At 38.5% G+C, this 15,937-nt stretch overlaps 1 protein-coding gene across 1 annotated transcript in view; it reads right to left on the minus strand.

Moving 5' to 3' along the window:
- The window catches only part of Catsperb (cation channel sperm associated auxiliary subunit beta), a 228,535-nt gene that overhangs the window by 63,552 nt on the left and 149,046 nt on the right, over positions 1-15,937 (minus strand). Inside the window, 1 exon segment of the mRNA XM_041633087.1 lies at positions 1,457-1,650. Within this exon segment, the coding sequence (XP_041489021.1) occupies positions 1,457-1,650 (194 nt within the window).

Raw genomic sequence — 15,937 nt, forward strand, 5'->3', positions numbered from 1 at the left:
TACAGTACTTCTTCCTCTGTTTTTACCTCTCTGTGTGCTGGAGATTGAACCCAGAGCCTTGTGCATGCTTGGTTTGACAAGGTGCAGGTTTGACAACTGGAGAAGTAATAGGAACATAAAGTTTGACATGACCTCCCACCTGATGACTTGCCCTCATCTGGCTTCTCTGCTTTCCCCTGTGGCCTGTCTATATCAGCTGTCTAGTCACAAAGACAAAGAGATCTTCTTAAACTCAAATGAGACCAGTGATTTTTCTAGCAAAACCCTGTAATGGCTTACCAGTAACTCAAAGTAAAACCTAAATTTTTCACTAAATTAAAAAGGTTTTAATTATGTGTAGTTATGTGTGTTTGTATGAATATAGGTGTCCTCAGAGAGCAGAGGCAATGAATTCCCTGGAGTTGGAGTTCCAGGCTGTTCTAAGTGACTGAGTTTGGTGATAGGAACTGAATTTGGGTATCCTAGAAAAGTAGTATATATCTATCTAGCCCCAAACCTTATTAACATCTTATAATAATTAGAAATAAAAATGTCTTTTATCATAATAGATTCAAAATCTCTTCTTTTACTTTTTTCTTTTCTTTTTTTGTTTTGTTTGTTTGTTTTTCGGTTTTTTGAGACAGGTTTCTCTGTAGCTTTGGAGCCTGTCCTGAAACTAGCTCTTGTAGACCAGGCTGGGTTTGAATTCACAGAGATCCGCCTGCCTCTGCCTCCCAAGTGCTAAGATTAAAGGCGTGTGCCACCACCACCTCGTTCAAATTCATTTTTATTAGGTAAGGCAAAAATGTCAAATTCTTTGAAAAGAATTGACACTAATTCTCACTACGCCCCTTTGGCTAGCTTGGAACTTGATATCTCTATCAGACTGGCCAGAAACTCACAATGATCTGCCAGCCTCTACCTCCTAAATGCTCGGATTAGAGATGTTACATCATCATTCCTGGCCTCTTAAAAAAATCCTATTTTCTCTTACTTCTTCTAGCCACTGTTTATAACAAAATAAGTCTCACTGTGATGGATAATAAATACTACTAATAATAATATATAAGTGATTATTATGTTATAAACATCCTGCAACCTGAGTATCTGAAAATTTTGGTTAGTTGACAGTTGGACTAGAATTGGAGAGTAAGGATAGTTCCTGTAATGGTAGCCTACTTCCCTAGTATATACAAGGCTTTAGGTTCAATCTCCAATCACACACACACACTAAAACATATTATAAAGGAACATGAAGTCTTCCCAAATGCAATGTTTTGTAGCCATCAGAAACAGATTGTATTTTTATACTTACCTTGTGTTGTAACTCATTCTAGCTGGTCGTTGGTGGTGCACGCCTTTAATCCCAGCACTTGGAGGCAGAGGCAGGTGGATCTCTGTGAGTTTGAGGACAGCCTGGCCTACAAAAGCTAGTTCCAGGACAGGCTTCAAAGCTACAAAGTAAATCGTGTCTTACCTTGTGTTGTAATAGTAATGCGATAAAAATGGTTTTTAAAATGTGAAATGGAAAGAGAAGCAGATACGCATTGACTCTCCTGATCCGATTCTATTCCAAAAGGCTCAACCATTTCTGTGAGAACCGAGGTCTGGAATCCGAAAGGACCTTCGGTATGTTCTAATAATTTTCTGATGATTCCAAGTCCATTTTTACTAAAAACAAACCAATAAACAAAAAATGGATATCCCAGTGGTTTAAATAAGCAGGCATATTAACATACAATCTACAAATAAAACATACCCATATTAGGATTGAAAATAGTAATATACCAACTACCAAATTACTACTTGACAAATAGTTGTTCAAAGATTTTAGTTGCTAACAAAATGACATATACAACATAAATTTTCACACTTAAAATAGGCAGAGATTATCTATCATCTAACATATATCTATCTATCTATCATCAATTTATCTATCATCGATCTATTTATCATCTATATATCATCTTTTTAGTGCTGGGAATCAAACCTAGAACTCCATGCATGTTAGACAAATGTTTTACCTCTGATCCACACCCCAGCCTATGAGCATTTTTAAATGTCACAGTTCAGCAGAGATGATACTTAAATGGAAATAGATGCACATTGGCTACACCTATGCTTGTAAATTAAGACAAGTTTCCTAAAAAGCAATTTAACACTTCACATTTAAATGAAAAAAATGAAAAATAAGGTCATGACTGCTCCTAGGTACGGTGGATGTTTGCTCTCGATAAGAGGGACAGAATAATCAGAGGCATCTGGAAGGGTCCAGTGCAAAGAGCTTCTGGTTGTAAGGGGCTTTGGGAGTGCACAGCAGTGACAACTAGTATTTAATAAGTTCTCACATCAGACATATAATTCCTGTTGGTAAACCCCACTTAGCAACGCTGTGGGCTTACTAGCTGTAAATGACTGGTTGTTTCTGTCCACAACTTTCTCAGGTGTCACTACTATATCTTCCTAATAAGAACAGCTGTAGGGTTCTTTCTTCCCTTTGGTGGTGTGTTTTACACTTATTGGGCACACATATAGCTGTGATGGTCAGGAAGATGATTTCCACTTAACTGTATAATTTTGATGATAGAAATAATACTAGGATATTTTACATTGCTCAGACTGACATATAATTCTCAGCCACAAAGACAGCCTTTTACAGAGACAGCTAATTTTGGACTCCAGAACAAACTCAAAGCAGTCTTGTTGCCCCTGAAGATGAATATCTGGTTGTCCTAGAGACAAATACACGAGGTCATTTTCCCAGGTGTTTTACTGATTCAAGGTCAGGACAGCAGCAACTTTAGCAGACATTACATTTTTGCACATAGTCACAGGCTCAGGCTCAGGCTCAAGGTTCAGCCAATTGTTTACTATCTGGGAACTCTCACCAGCAGAGAGCTATGTGTAGAGCCAAGAGTGACTCACTGGCTGGTCAATGTGCCATCTTTAGCCTAAGAGAAACGACATGATTTATCTTGTATTACAAGAATGGGTCAAGCCCTGAAAATGTAACATGTAATTGTCCAGAGTTTGGCTGTGAGGAAAGGCATAGCAGTGTAGAGTAAGAAATTCTGTCAAACTCTGTAGGGAATGGCAGGAAAAGGGGCTGTGCAGAATGAGAATGAGGGTGTGAGTGCTGAGAAGGACATGCAAGAAGAAACGTGAAAGTATGATACTACGTGAAGAATGTATGAAGATTATAGCTGTGGGGAGGAAAGGAAGATGAAGCTGAAAAAAAAGAAATGTAGAAGAGACATGTATGAAAAAGAAAGATGTATAACCATGTAAAAGATGTGTAAATGTGTGTGTGTGTGTGTGTGTGTGTGTGTAAAGAGTATGGCTGTGTGGAGATATGTGGGACAAAGAAATTCTCAGAAAGATTTTTTTCAAGATGAAGTAAAGAGAAAGTTACCATTAGAAAGGGTGTATTTCTTTATTTCCCTTTAGATAGAGAAGTTTAGTTCTCATTGCACTGGTAGATATTTTTTGCATATCCTGGGTGCTGATTGGTTACTGAACCCCCAGTTAGCCATAGTCCAGACTAAAGAGAGCCATAAAATGAGAGAGTGGGAGCAAGAAGAGAATAAAGAAGAAACAAAGGTAGAGAGGTTTTACAATCCCAGCACTGGGGAGATGGGTTCAGACACACACACACACACACACACACACACACACACACACACACACACACGGCGGGGGGGAGGGGGTGACAAGTAAGCCCAGAAAAAGCAACATGGCACACATCATCAGGGAACTGAAAATTAAAAAATTAAAATAACAAAACCCTAAGACTAACACTGTCAAATGTTGGTAAGAATATATGAAAGACATTTTAATTAATTGCTAGGGGGAATGTAAAAAGGCATGGGGAGTTAGGCAGTTCTTTTTCACCTCAAACATAATCTTACCATATACAATATTCCTGATTTTCACCCTTCCTCCATCCCAGCCGTCATGGGAGTAGGGAAGTATATATCTTAATTAAGGGAGCCATTTTAGGGTTGGCAAGAGAAGTGACTCTAGAGGGGTTCCCAGGTTTCCAAGGAGATGTTCCCAGCTTGTTCCTTGGGCAGCTGAGGAGAGGTTGCCTGAAAAGGCCCTATCCTATAGCCACACTGATGAATATCTTGCATAATACCATAGAACCTTCGTCTAGCGATAGATGGAGAAAGAGACAGAGACCCACATTGGAGCACTGAACTGAGCTTCCAAGGTCCAAATGAGGAGCAGAAGGAGAGAGAACATGAGCAAGGAAGTCAGGACCACGAGGGGTTGGTCCACCCACTGAGACGGAAGGGCTGATCTAATGGGAATGAGCATGTGATCAAACCGGACTCTCTGAATGTGGCTGACAATGAGGGCTGACTGAGAAGCCAAGGACAATGGCACTGGATTTTGATCCTACTGCATGTACTGGCTCTGTGGGAGCCTAGTCTGTTTGAATGCCCACCTTCCTAGACCTGGATGGAGGGGAGAGGACCTTGGACTTCACACAGGGCAGGGAACCCTGACTGCTCTTCGGACTGGAGAGGGAGGGGGAGGGAAGTGGGAAGAGGGGAGGAGGTGGAAATTTTTTATTAAAAAAAATTAAATAAATAAAATAAAAAGATATAAGGAAAACAATATTCCTGATTTTTATCTAAGTGAACTGAAAAGATGTGTCTACACCAAAACCTGTGTGTAGATACTACTAGCATTGTGTTCATTGGGAGCAGCAGGAAAGTCTTTCAGTTGATGACTAGGTTGGAGCTGGGGAGATGCTTGGCATTTAAGAACACTGACTATTCTTCCAAAAGACATACCTTGATTCCCAACACCCACATGACAGCTCACAACCATCTGTAACTCCAATGCCTAAAAACCCAACGTCCCCTTCTGGCCATGGGCACTGCATACACATAGTGCACAGATAGATATATGTGTTGACCAAACACCCACACATAAAACAATAAAAATAATTTAAAACAATGGATGAATGCTTATATAAACTGTGTTTCAAACAGTCAGTAGAATACTATTTATCACTAAATAATTATCAAGTCATTAGAAGATAATGGGTATCTTTTCAATTTTTTGAAATTAAAATATAATTAAATCACTTCCCACTTTTTTTTTCTCCCTCTAACTCCTCCAATATCAGCTCCTCCCTTATCCTGCTTCCTTTCAAATTTATTACCTCTTTTCCTCTAATTGTATATATAGTGTGCATATATACATACATATATATACTCTGCTTAAGTTTAGTCCATTTGGTGTGAACATAATTTCAAGGCTGACAACCTGATATTGGCTAACCAATTAAAGGTTAATGCCTGAGGAAGACTACTTTTTCCCACTCCCAGCACTCCTCAGCTGCCTCTAGTTCTTTGTTTACTGGTGGGGGACCCTATGAAATTTCCCCCTCCTATGTTAGCATGCCCAGTGATGTATTAACTGTTTATGTCTTGTTTTATCAGGATAATAGGAATCTTTTTTAAAAAAATATTTTTATTTATTTATTATACATACAATATTCTGTCTGTGTGTATGTCTGCAGGCCAGAAGAGGGCACCAGACCTCATTACAGATGGTTGTGAGCCACCATGTGGTTGCTGGGAATTGAACTCAGGACCTTTGGAAGAGCAGGCAATACTCTTAACCACTGAGCTATCTCTCCTAATAGGAATCTTATAGGAATGCTTAGAGAAGAAGAAGCAAATTAATTTGAAAAGACTGTGTAACTTCAAATGCGTGGCATTCTAGAAAAGGCAAAATGAAGGTGGCAACAATAACAGCAACAATAAGGTTGCCAGGAGCTGTGGAGGCAAGGGTTACTAGATGAGACACAGAGGAATTTTAGTACACTGCCCTGGGATAATGTTCCTGAACACTATAAAGTATCATCACTCATATTGGTTTAAAATCACTGATTGGTCAGTTAGCCAGGCAGGAAGTATAGGTGGGACAACTAGACTAAAAGAATTCTGGAAAGAAGGAAGGCAGGGGCATAGTCCCAACCATGTGCAGAGGAAGCAAGATGAAAATGCCTCACTGGGAAAGGTAGCAAGCCACATGGTTAAACATAGACAAGGATTATGGGTGAATTGAAGTTGTAAGAGCTAGTTAATAATAAGCCTGAGCTAATAGACTGGATAGTTTACAATTAATACAAGCCTCTGTGCCTTTCTTTGGGACTGAATGGCTTCGGGACAGAGCAGTACAGAAACTTCCATCTAGAAATGGTGCCCAAATGTTTTACAAGAATTTGGGATTCTTGACAGACAATAACAGAGTAAAGCATGACTTCTTGGTAACTGTCTTTTTTTCTAGCAGGCTCTGTTTGCTGGTGAGAAGCAGAGGTGTGTCTCCTTTAAGAGAGGCTTCCTATCAGTATGGTGGTTTCTCAGAAAATTAGAAATCAGCCTACTTCAGGACTCAGCAATACACTCTAGGGCATATACCCAAAGGATGATCATACCACAAGGACATGTGTTCAACTATATTAATAGAAGCATTACTTGTAATAGCCAGAATCAGGAAGCAACCTAGATGCCCCTCAAACAAAAAAATGGATTAAAAAATGTGGTACATTTACACAATGGAGTACTACTTAGTGGTTTTTAAAAAAAGGCATTTTGAAATTTGCATGCAAATGGATGAAAAGAGAAAAAACATCCGGGGTGAGGTAACCCAGACTCAGAAAGATGAACATGGTATGTACTCACTCGTAAGTGGATACTAGCTGTAAAGCAAAGGATAACAAGCCTAGAGTCCATGAGCCTAGAGAAGCTAAGTAACAAGGTGAAACCTAAGAAAAACATATACAGATCTACCTGGAAAAGAAAATAGTCAAGGTCACCTGACAAAATTGGGAGCATAGGGGTGGGGGAGAAGGGAGAGCAGAAGGGGAAAAGGAAGGAAGATGGGAATGAGGAGAAGAAGTTGAGGGAAGGGATGGAGGAATGACTAGATGAGAGCAAGAAAAGAGATATCTTGATTGAGGAGCCATTATGGAGTTAGGAAGAAACCTGACACTAGAGAATTCCCAGGAATCTACAAGAATTACCCCAGCTAAGACCCTAAGTAATAGAGGAGAGGGTGCCCAAACTGACCTTACCCTGTAGTCTGATTTATGAATATCTTACTTTTTTTTACTTTTTTATTTTTTTTGAGCTATACACTTTTCTCTGCTCCCCTCCCTGACTATTGCCTCCCCTCCAACCATCTCCAATGGTCCCCCTTCTCATTTTCCTCAGGAAATCTTGTCTTTTACTACTTCCTATGTAATTAGATCTATGTATGTCTCTCTTAGGGTTCTCATTGTTGTCTAGGCTCTCTGGGATTGTGATTTGTGGCCTGGTTTTCTTTGTTTTATGTTTAAAAACCACTTATGAGTGAGTATATATGATAATTGTCTTTCTGTGTCTTGGTTACCTCACTCAATATGATGTTTTCTAGCTCCATCCATTTGTCTGCAAATTTCAAGAGGTTATTTTTCTCTGCTGTGTAGTACTCCATTGTGTAAATGTATCATATTTTCCTTATCCATTCTTTGGTCGAAGGGCATTTAGGTTCTTTACAGGTTCTGGCTATGACAAACAATGCTGCTATGAACATAGTTGAGCACATGTCTTTGTGGCACGATTGAGCATCCTTTGGCTATATACCCAAAGTGGTATTACTGGGTCTTGAGGTAGGTTGTTTCCTAGTTTTCTGAGAAATCACCACACTGACATCCAAAGGGCCTGTACCAGCTTTCTTTCCCACCAGCAATGCAGGAATGTTCCCTTTACCTCACAACGTCTCCAGCATAAGGTGTCCTCAGTGTTTTTTATCTTGGCCACTCTCAGGTGTAAGATGGAATCTCAGAGTTGTTTCAATTTGTATTTCTCTGATAACTAAGGATGTTGAGCATTTCCTTAAGTGTCTTTTAGTCATTTTAGATTCCTCTGTTCAGAGTTCTCTGCTTAGCTCTGTACCCCATTTTTTAATGGATTGTTTGTTCTTTTGATGTCAATCTCTTGAGTTCTTTGTATATTTTGGAAATCAGACCTCTGTCTGATGTGGGATTGGTGAAGATCTCTTCCCAATTGGCTGTGTTTTTGACTTGTTGACCATGTCCTTTGCTTTACAGAAGCTTTTCCATTTCAGGAGGTCTCACATTTATTGTTTCTCTATGTCTGTGCTGCTGGGGTTATCTTTAGAAAGTGGTCTCCTGTTCCAATGCATTCAAGTGTACTTCACACTTTCTCTTCTATGAGGTTCAGTATGGTTGATTATGTTGAGGTCTTTAATCCATTTGGACTTGAGATTTGTGCATGGTGATAGATATGGGTCTATTTTCATTCTTCTGATGTTGATATCCAGTTGGCCAGCACAATTTGTTAAATATGCTTTTTTTTCCCATTTGATATTGTTTGCTTCTTTGTCAAAAATCAGGTGTTCTAAGGTGTGTAGATTAATATCCATTGGTCATCTTATTTGCTTTCATGCCAAAAACAGACTGTTTTCAGTATTGTAGCTCTGTAGTAGAGTTCGAAGTCAGGGATTGTGATGCCTCCAGAAGTTCTTTTATTGTACAGGAATGTTTTGTCTATCCTGGGTTTTTTACTTTTCCATATGAAGTTGAGTACCATTCTTACAAGGTCTGTGAAGAATTTTTCTTGTATTTTGATGGGTATTGCATTGAATCTGTAGATTGTTTTTGGTAAGATTGCCATTTTTACTATGCTAAGTCTACCTACTCAAGGAGAGCATGGGAGATCTTTCCACTTTCTGGTATCTTCTTCAATTTCGATCTTCAAAGGTTTAAAGTTTTTGTCATACAGGACTTCCTCTTTTTGGTTAGTGCTTCTCCGAGACATTTTATGCTATTTGTGGCTATTGTGAAGGGTGATGTTTCTCTGCTTACTTTCTCAGCCCATTTATCATCTGTGTAAAGAAGGGCTACTTATGTTTTTTAGATAATCTTGTATCCTGCTACATTACTGAAAGTGTTTATGAATTATAGAAGTTCCTTTGTAGAATTTTTGGGGTCACTTATGTAAACTATCATATTATCAGCAAATAGTGAGAGTTTGACTTCTTCTTTTCTGATTTGTATCCCCTTGATCTCCTTTTGTTGGCTTATTGTTCTAGCTAGGAACTCAAGAACTCTTTTGAATAGATATGAAGAGAATGGACAGTCTTGTCTTGTTCCTGATTTCAGTGGAATCACTGAGAGTTTCTCTCCATTTAGTTTGATATTGGCTGTTGGCTTTCTGTATATTGCTTTTTATTATGTTTAGGTATGTTCCTTGTATCCCTGCTCTCTCCATGGCCTTTATCATGAAGAGATGATGTATTTTGTCAAAAGCTTTTTAGGCAACTAATGAGATGATCATCTGGTTTTTATTTTTTCAGTTTGTTTATATGGTGGATTACATTGACAGACTTTTTTTTATGTTGAACCATCCCTGCATCTCTGGGATGAAGCCTACTTGATCATGTTGGATGATGGTTCTGATGTGTTCTTGAATTCGATTTGCCAGCATTTTTTTTTTAGTACTTTTGCATCAATGTTCATGAGTGAGATTGGTCTGTAATTCTCTTTCTTAGTAATGTCTTTCTGTGGTTTGGGTACCAGGGTAATTGTAGCTTCATAGAAAGAGTTTGGCAATGTTCCTTCTGTTTCTATTGTGTGATATAAATTGAGGATTGTTGATATTAGTTCTTCTCTGAAAGTCTTGTAGAATTCTGAGCTGAAACCCTCTGGTCCTGGGCTTTTTTTCATTGGGAGACTTTTGATGACTGTTTCTATTTCTTCAGCAGTTATAGGTCTATTTAATTTGCTTATCTGGTCTTGATTTAATTTTGGTAAGTGATATGTATTCAGAAAATTGTCCATTTCCTTTAAGTTTTCCAATTTTGTGGAGTACAGGTTTTTGAAATATGACCTGATGATCCTCTGTATTTCCTCCCTGCCTGTTGTTATGTCCCCATCTTCATTTCTGATTTTGTTAATTTGGATATTCTCTCTCTGCCTTTTGTTTAGTTTAGATAAAGGTTTGTCTATTTTGTTGATTTTCTTGAAGAACCAACTCTTTGTCTCATTGATTCTTTGTATTCTTTTCTTTCTATTTTGTTGATTTCAGCCCTCAATTTATTTCCTGCCATCTAGTTCTCTTGAATGAGTTTGCTTCTTTTTGTTTGAAAGTTTTCAAATGTAGTGTTAATTCACTAGTGTGGGATTTTTCCAGCTTCTTTATGTAGATATTTAGTGCTTTGAACTTGCCTCTTAACACTGCTTTCAGTGTGTCCCATAAATTTAGGAATGTTGTGTGGTCATTTTCATTGAATTTTAGGAAGTCTTTAATTTCTCCCTTTATTTCTTCTTTGACCCATTGATGAGTCAGGTGAGCATTGTTTAATTTCCATGTGTTTGTGGGTTTTCTGTAATTAGTATTGCTGTTGACTTCTAGTTTTAAACCATGGTGATCTGATAAGGTACATCAGGTTATTCCAATTTTTTTGTATCTGTTGAGGTTTGTTTTGTTACAGAGTATGTGGTCAATTTTTGAGAAGGTTACATGAAGTACTGAGAAGAAGTTATATTCTTTTTCATTTGGATGGAATGTTCTATAGATGTCTGTTAAGTCCATTTGACTCATAACATCTACTAGTTCTCTTATTTCTCTGTTCATTTTTTGTCTGATTGATCTGTTCAGTGGTGAGAGGGGAGTGTTGAAGTCTCCCACTATTAAGTGTGTGAGATTTAATGTATGATTTAAGCTTTAGAAGTGTTTCTTTTACATATGAGGATGCCCTTGTATTCAGGGCATAGATGTTCAGTATTGAAATTTCCTCTTGATAAATTTTTCTGGTGACTAATATGAAATGACTTTCTTTGTCTCTTTTCACTGATTTTTATCTTGAAGTCTATTTTGTTAGATATTAGGATAGCTATACCCACTTGTTTCTTAGGACCATTTGATTGCTATATTTTTTCCTAACCCTTTACTCTGAGATGAAGTCTGTCATTGAGGTAGAGATGTATTTCTTGTATGTAGAAGGATGGATTCTGTTTTCATATCTAATCTGTTAGTCTATGCCTTTTTATAGGTGAGTTGAGTCCATTTATATTACGGGATATTTAATGACCAGTGATTGCTATCTCTTGTTAATTTAGTTTTTATTGCTGGTGATGTTAATTTGTGCGTTTTTTTTCTTCTTTGGGATTTGCTGCTATGAGACCATCAATTGTCTGTGTTTTTGTTGGTATAGCCAACTTCCTTGGGTTGGAGTTTTCCTTCTAGTATCTTGTGTAGACCTGAGTTTGTGGTTAGATATTGGTAAAATCTAGATTTGTCATGGAATATCTTGTTTTGTCCTTCTATGGTGATTGACAGTTTTGCTGGCTATAGTAGTCTGGGATGGCATCCGTGGTCTCTTAATGTCTGTATAACACTTGACAGTGACCTTCTGGCTTTTATTGTCTCCAATGAGAAGTCAGGTGTAATTCTGATAGGTCTACCTTTATATGCTATTTTGCCTTTTTCCTTTACAGCTCTTAATATTCTTTATTTACTCTGTATGTTTAGTGTTTTGTTTATTATGTGGCAAGGGGACTTTTTATTTGGATCCAGTCTATTTGTTGTTCTGTAAGCTTCTTGTATCTTGATAGGCATATCTTTCTTTAGGTTGGAAAAGTTTCCTCCTATCGTTTTGTTAAATATATTTTCTGTGCTTTTGAATTGAACTTCTTCTCCTTCTTCCATCCTATTACTCTTAGATTTGGCCTTTTCATGATGTCCCACATTTTCTGGATATTTTGGATTAAGCTTTTGTTAGATTTAATGTTTTCTTTAACTGATGAGTCTATTTCCTATATCAGTCCAAACACACTGAACCTGATAGAAGAGAAAGTGGGAAGTACCCTACAACAGATGGGCACAGGAGATCACTTCCTATGTATAACCCCAGCAGCACAGACATTAAGGGCAACATTGAATAAATGGGACCTACTAAAACTGAGAAGCTTCTGTAAAGCAAAGGACACTGTCACCAAGACAAAAAGGCAACCTACTGACTGGGAGAAGATCTTCACCAACCCCGCAACAGACAAAGGTCTGATCTCCAAAATATATAAAGAACTCAAGAAACTAGACTTTAAAATGCTAATTAACCCAATTAAAAAATGGGGCACTGAACTGAACAGAGAATTCTCAACAGAAGAAGTTCAAATGGCCAAAAGACATTTAAGGTCGTGCTCAACCTCCTTAGCGATCAGGGAAATGCAAATCAAAACAACTTTGAGATACCATCTTATACCTGTCAGAATGGCTAAAATCAAAAACACCAATGATAGCCTTTGCTGGAGAGGTTGTGGAGGAAGGGGTACACTAATCCATTGCTGGTGGGAATGCAAACTTGTGCAACCACTTTGGAAATCAGTGTGGCGCTTTCTCAGGAAATTTGGGGAGGAGGCGGAAATTTTTTTTTCAATAAAAAAACAGAAAAATACGGTTTGAATGAGGAAGACTCCCTGACAAATTTCTGATAGGAGCCATGGTCCTGATTATCCAACATTTTAGGGCATCTATCTTTGTTGCAATATCTTCTGAGTTCTACATTCAGAACAGTTTCAAGACTGCTGGCTAAGAAGATCAAGCCTCATAGAATACTCCAGTCAGGATGTGACCATAATCCTAAACTTTCTTTGAGTCCCCCTAAAATTATCAGTGCCTCCAATCAGCAGAATGTAGCCTAAAAAACTACACCCACATTCCCAAAACATGGATTATGGATGATTATCTTTGCTTAGTGTGTTGGCTAAAAGTTGTTATGGATAATAGTCTTTTAAAAAAGCTAAACAAAGGAGATTAGAGTCAGAGTCTTATTTGAAAAGTAAAAAGGGGAAGTGCTGTGGGATAATGCTTTTTACACTGTAAAGGTTTGTAACTCTTATTGGTTTAATAAAATGCTGATTGACCAGCAGCCAGACAGAAAGAATAGGTGGGGTAACTAAACTAAGATACTTCTGGAAGGCAGAGGGGAACCAGCCAGATGCAGAGGAAGCAAAATGAGAATGCCTCACTGAGAAGAGGTACCAAGTCACATGGCTAAGCATAGACAAAAATTATGGCTTAATTTAAGTTGTAAGAGCTAGTCAATAATAAGCCTGAGTTAACAGATGAAACAGTTTATAATTAATATAGGCCTCTGTGTGTTTCTTTGGGACTGAATGACTGCAAAACAGGGGCAGAGCAGAGATTTCCATCTACAGTACTCTAAGACTATTATATACTGGCTTGCTTCCCCTAGATTTCTCAGCCTGCTTTCTTAAAGAACACAGTACCACCAGCCCAGGTATGGCACAGGCCACAGAGGACTGGGACCTCCCCATTAATCTCTGAGAAAATGCTTTACAACTGGTTCTCATGGAGACATTTCCTCAACTGAGATTCCTTCCTCTCTGATGACTCAAGCTTGTGTCAAGCTGACATACAAACGAGGCAGGACACTGCCCACACAATCCGGCCTTTACCTTCTCACTGACCTGTGCTATGCCACCTCTCCATGCTTGCATACAGTGGCCTTCTTCCTGCTTGTTAAACAGTCCCCACTCTAGTCTCATTGGAATTTCTTTCTAAGCTCTTTTCTTGACACTTAGGGGTTTTTGTTTGTTTGTTTTTATTTTTATTTATTTTTTAAAATTTCATTTTACATTCCAATCACAGTTCTCCCCTCCACACCTCCTCCTGCCCCCATCAACTTCACCCCAGCCCACCCCCACCTACACCTCCCAAAGGGTAAGGCTGAGATCCAGGAATCCAGTAGAAGAGAAGGAAGAGGGGATACATGAGCAAAGGAGGTCAAGATGATAATGGGAAATCTGCAGAGACAGCTGAACTAAGCTTGTAGGAACTCGTGAACTCTAGAACAAAAGCTATGGAGCTGCCATGGTACTAAACTAGGCCGTCTGCATGTGAGCGATAGTTGTATACCTTGGCACTTAGTTCTCAGCACTCAATCCTTCTCACATCCCGTGTCTTAGATTTCCTTTCTTCATAGTATATACGAGATCTAATTGGTTTTCCTTATTTAATTGTATGTTTGTGTCTATTCATTAAAATGTCTGTCCTTTGTCCTTTAAGGTTCATATACTGAGAATTTGGTCCTTAAAGTAATAGTAAGAGGTAAAGTAATGTTAAGTGGTCGTTACATCATCAGAGTGTATTCTCGTAGTTTATGTGCATGAGGGTTTTGTCTGCATGTGTGCTTAGTATTGGCACAGGTCAGAAGGCACCGGATCCCTTGTAATTGGGGACACAAATTGTGTTCCACAAAAGGAGGTGCTGGGAACAAAATATGGTTCCTCTGAAGAGCAAGTGCTCTCCTCCACTCAGATATCTCTCCAGCCTCCTGGGCTAGGGAGTTTCCATGACTAAATTGGCGCAGCCTGGAGTCATCTGAGAGGAAAAGCTCCATTGGGTAATCTGACTAGATCAGACAGGGCATTTCTGTGGTGGGTTCCCTTGATGTTAATTGATGTAGGAGGGCTCAGCTCACTGGAGGCAGCACCATTCCTTGGGCAGGTGGGTTTGGGTTGTATAAGGAAGCTAGTGAAATGGGAGCCAGTGATGCAGCCAGCACACCAACCTATAACTGATCAAAGTGCTGATAATAAATGGCTACGCTGTACAATAGTGGACCAAAGGTCATCCCTAAGTGCAATAATAAACACCCAAGCTGTATCACCTCTCTAAGGCTCAGGGAACATTGGAGGGGAGAGAAATCGAGAGGACAGACGTAAAAGACAGAGGAATGTGTTGAGTATTGTGGGACTTTCTGTCCTCTGCGTGCAAAATGGTCATCATCTTGAAATAACAGCAACTGTGATTATTCACAAGAGATTCTTAGAAAAGTAGAGCCACGAACATTTCCTCATGAACGTGATGAGGAGCCTGTGAGACTCTTGAGGCCTCTCTCTGTCCCTAAGACTTGATAGAAACAATGCTCGGTCATTGCACAATCTGAAGGGAACAGAAATAACTTCTGAGAAAAAGAAGAGTATTAAACTTGAACTGCCACTCTGGCTCTTCATTTTCTTATGAGGATTTCCATGCTATATGAATTTTGTACCAAGTAAAATTATGTGTTTTGTTTCAGTTTATGTCTGTTTAATTCTTAAACCTATGTATGAAATATCCCTAAAAGGGAAGAGGTAAAAAAAATGTTCCTACCCTCAAATATATTCACAATAATTGACGGTATAAGTAGCTTTATTCCCAGAACATAGAATAAATTTCAATCAATTTCCAAAAGCAAACCTTCAAAGCACAGAAAATTTCTATCCTAAGATTTTTCTAGAAAACAATATTTATGAGGTTTTATAATCTTGTTAACAGACAATAAAATATTTCAAGGGCAAAAATATATGTGAAAAACTGTAATTTCATTTTGAACACATATGTTAAAATTAAAGTGTTAGCGAACTAAATCCATAAGTGTGACCAAGACAACATTGTTAAATCCACACTATAACTCATGATATTTATCAAAATAAAGGGGAAAACTGGGAGGAGTATCTCAACATATGTTTTAAAACATTAAAAACCCGGCTGGAGAGATGGCTCAGTGGTTAAGAGCACTGCCTGCCCTTCCAAAAGTCCTGAGTTCAGTTCCCAGAAACCACATGGTGGCTCACAACCATCTGTAATAAGATCTGGTGCCCTCTTCTGGTCTGCAGACATACATGCAAACAGAATACCGAAAATACTGTATACATAATAAATAAATAGATTTTAAAAAAATTAAAAACTGAAATATCCAAATCTTTGGCAATTATGACTGTTGTATGACATGGAACTAGTAACTAAACTAGGGCCCTTCTGCAAGAGCAGTGGGAGCTCTTAATGACTGAGCCATCTCTGCAACCCCCTCTGCCTTTCTTTGCAGGGAAAGGGTCTCTCAGTGAAAGTAGAGATTACTAAAGGAC

This window comes from Microtus oregoni, unplaced genomic scaffold (assembly GCF_018167655.1).
Source record: "Microtus oregoni isolate MIOR12 unplaced genomic scaffold, Mior012 000043F_ref0000047, whole genome shotgun sequence".
Classification (NCBI taxonomy): domain Eukaryota; kingdom Metazoa; phylum Chordata; class Mammalia; order Rodentia; family Cricetidae; genus Microtus; species Microtus oregoni.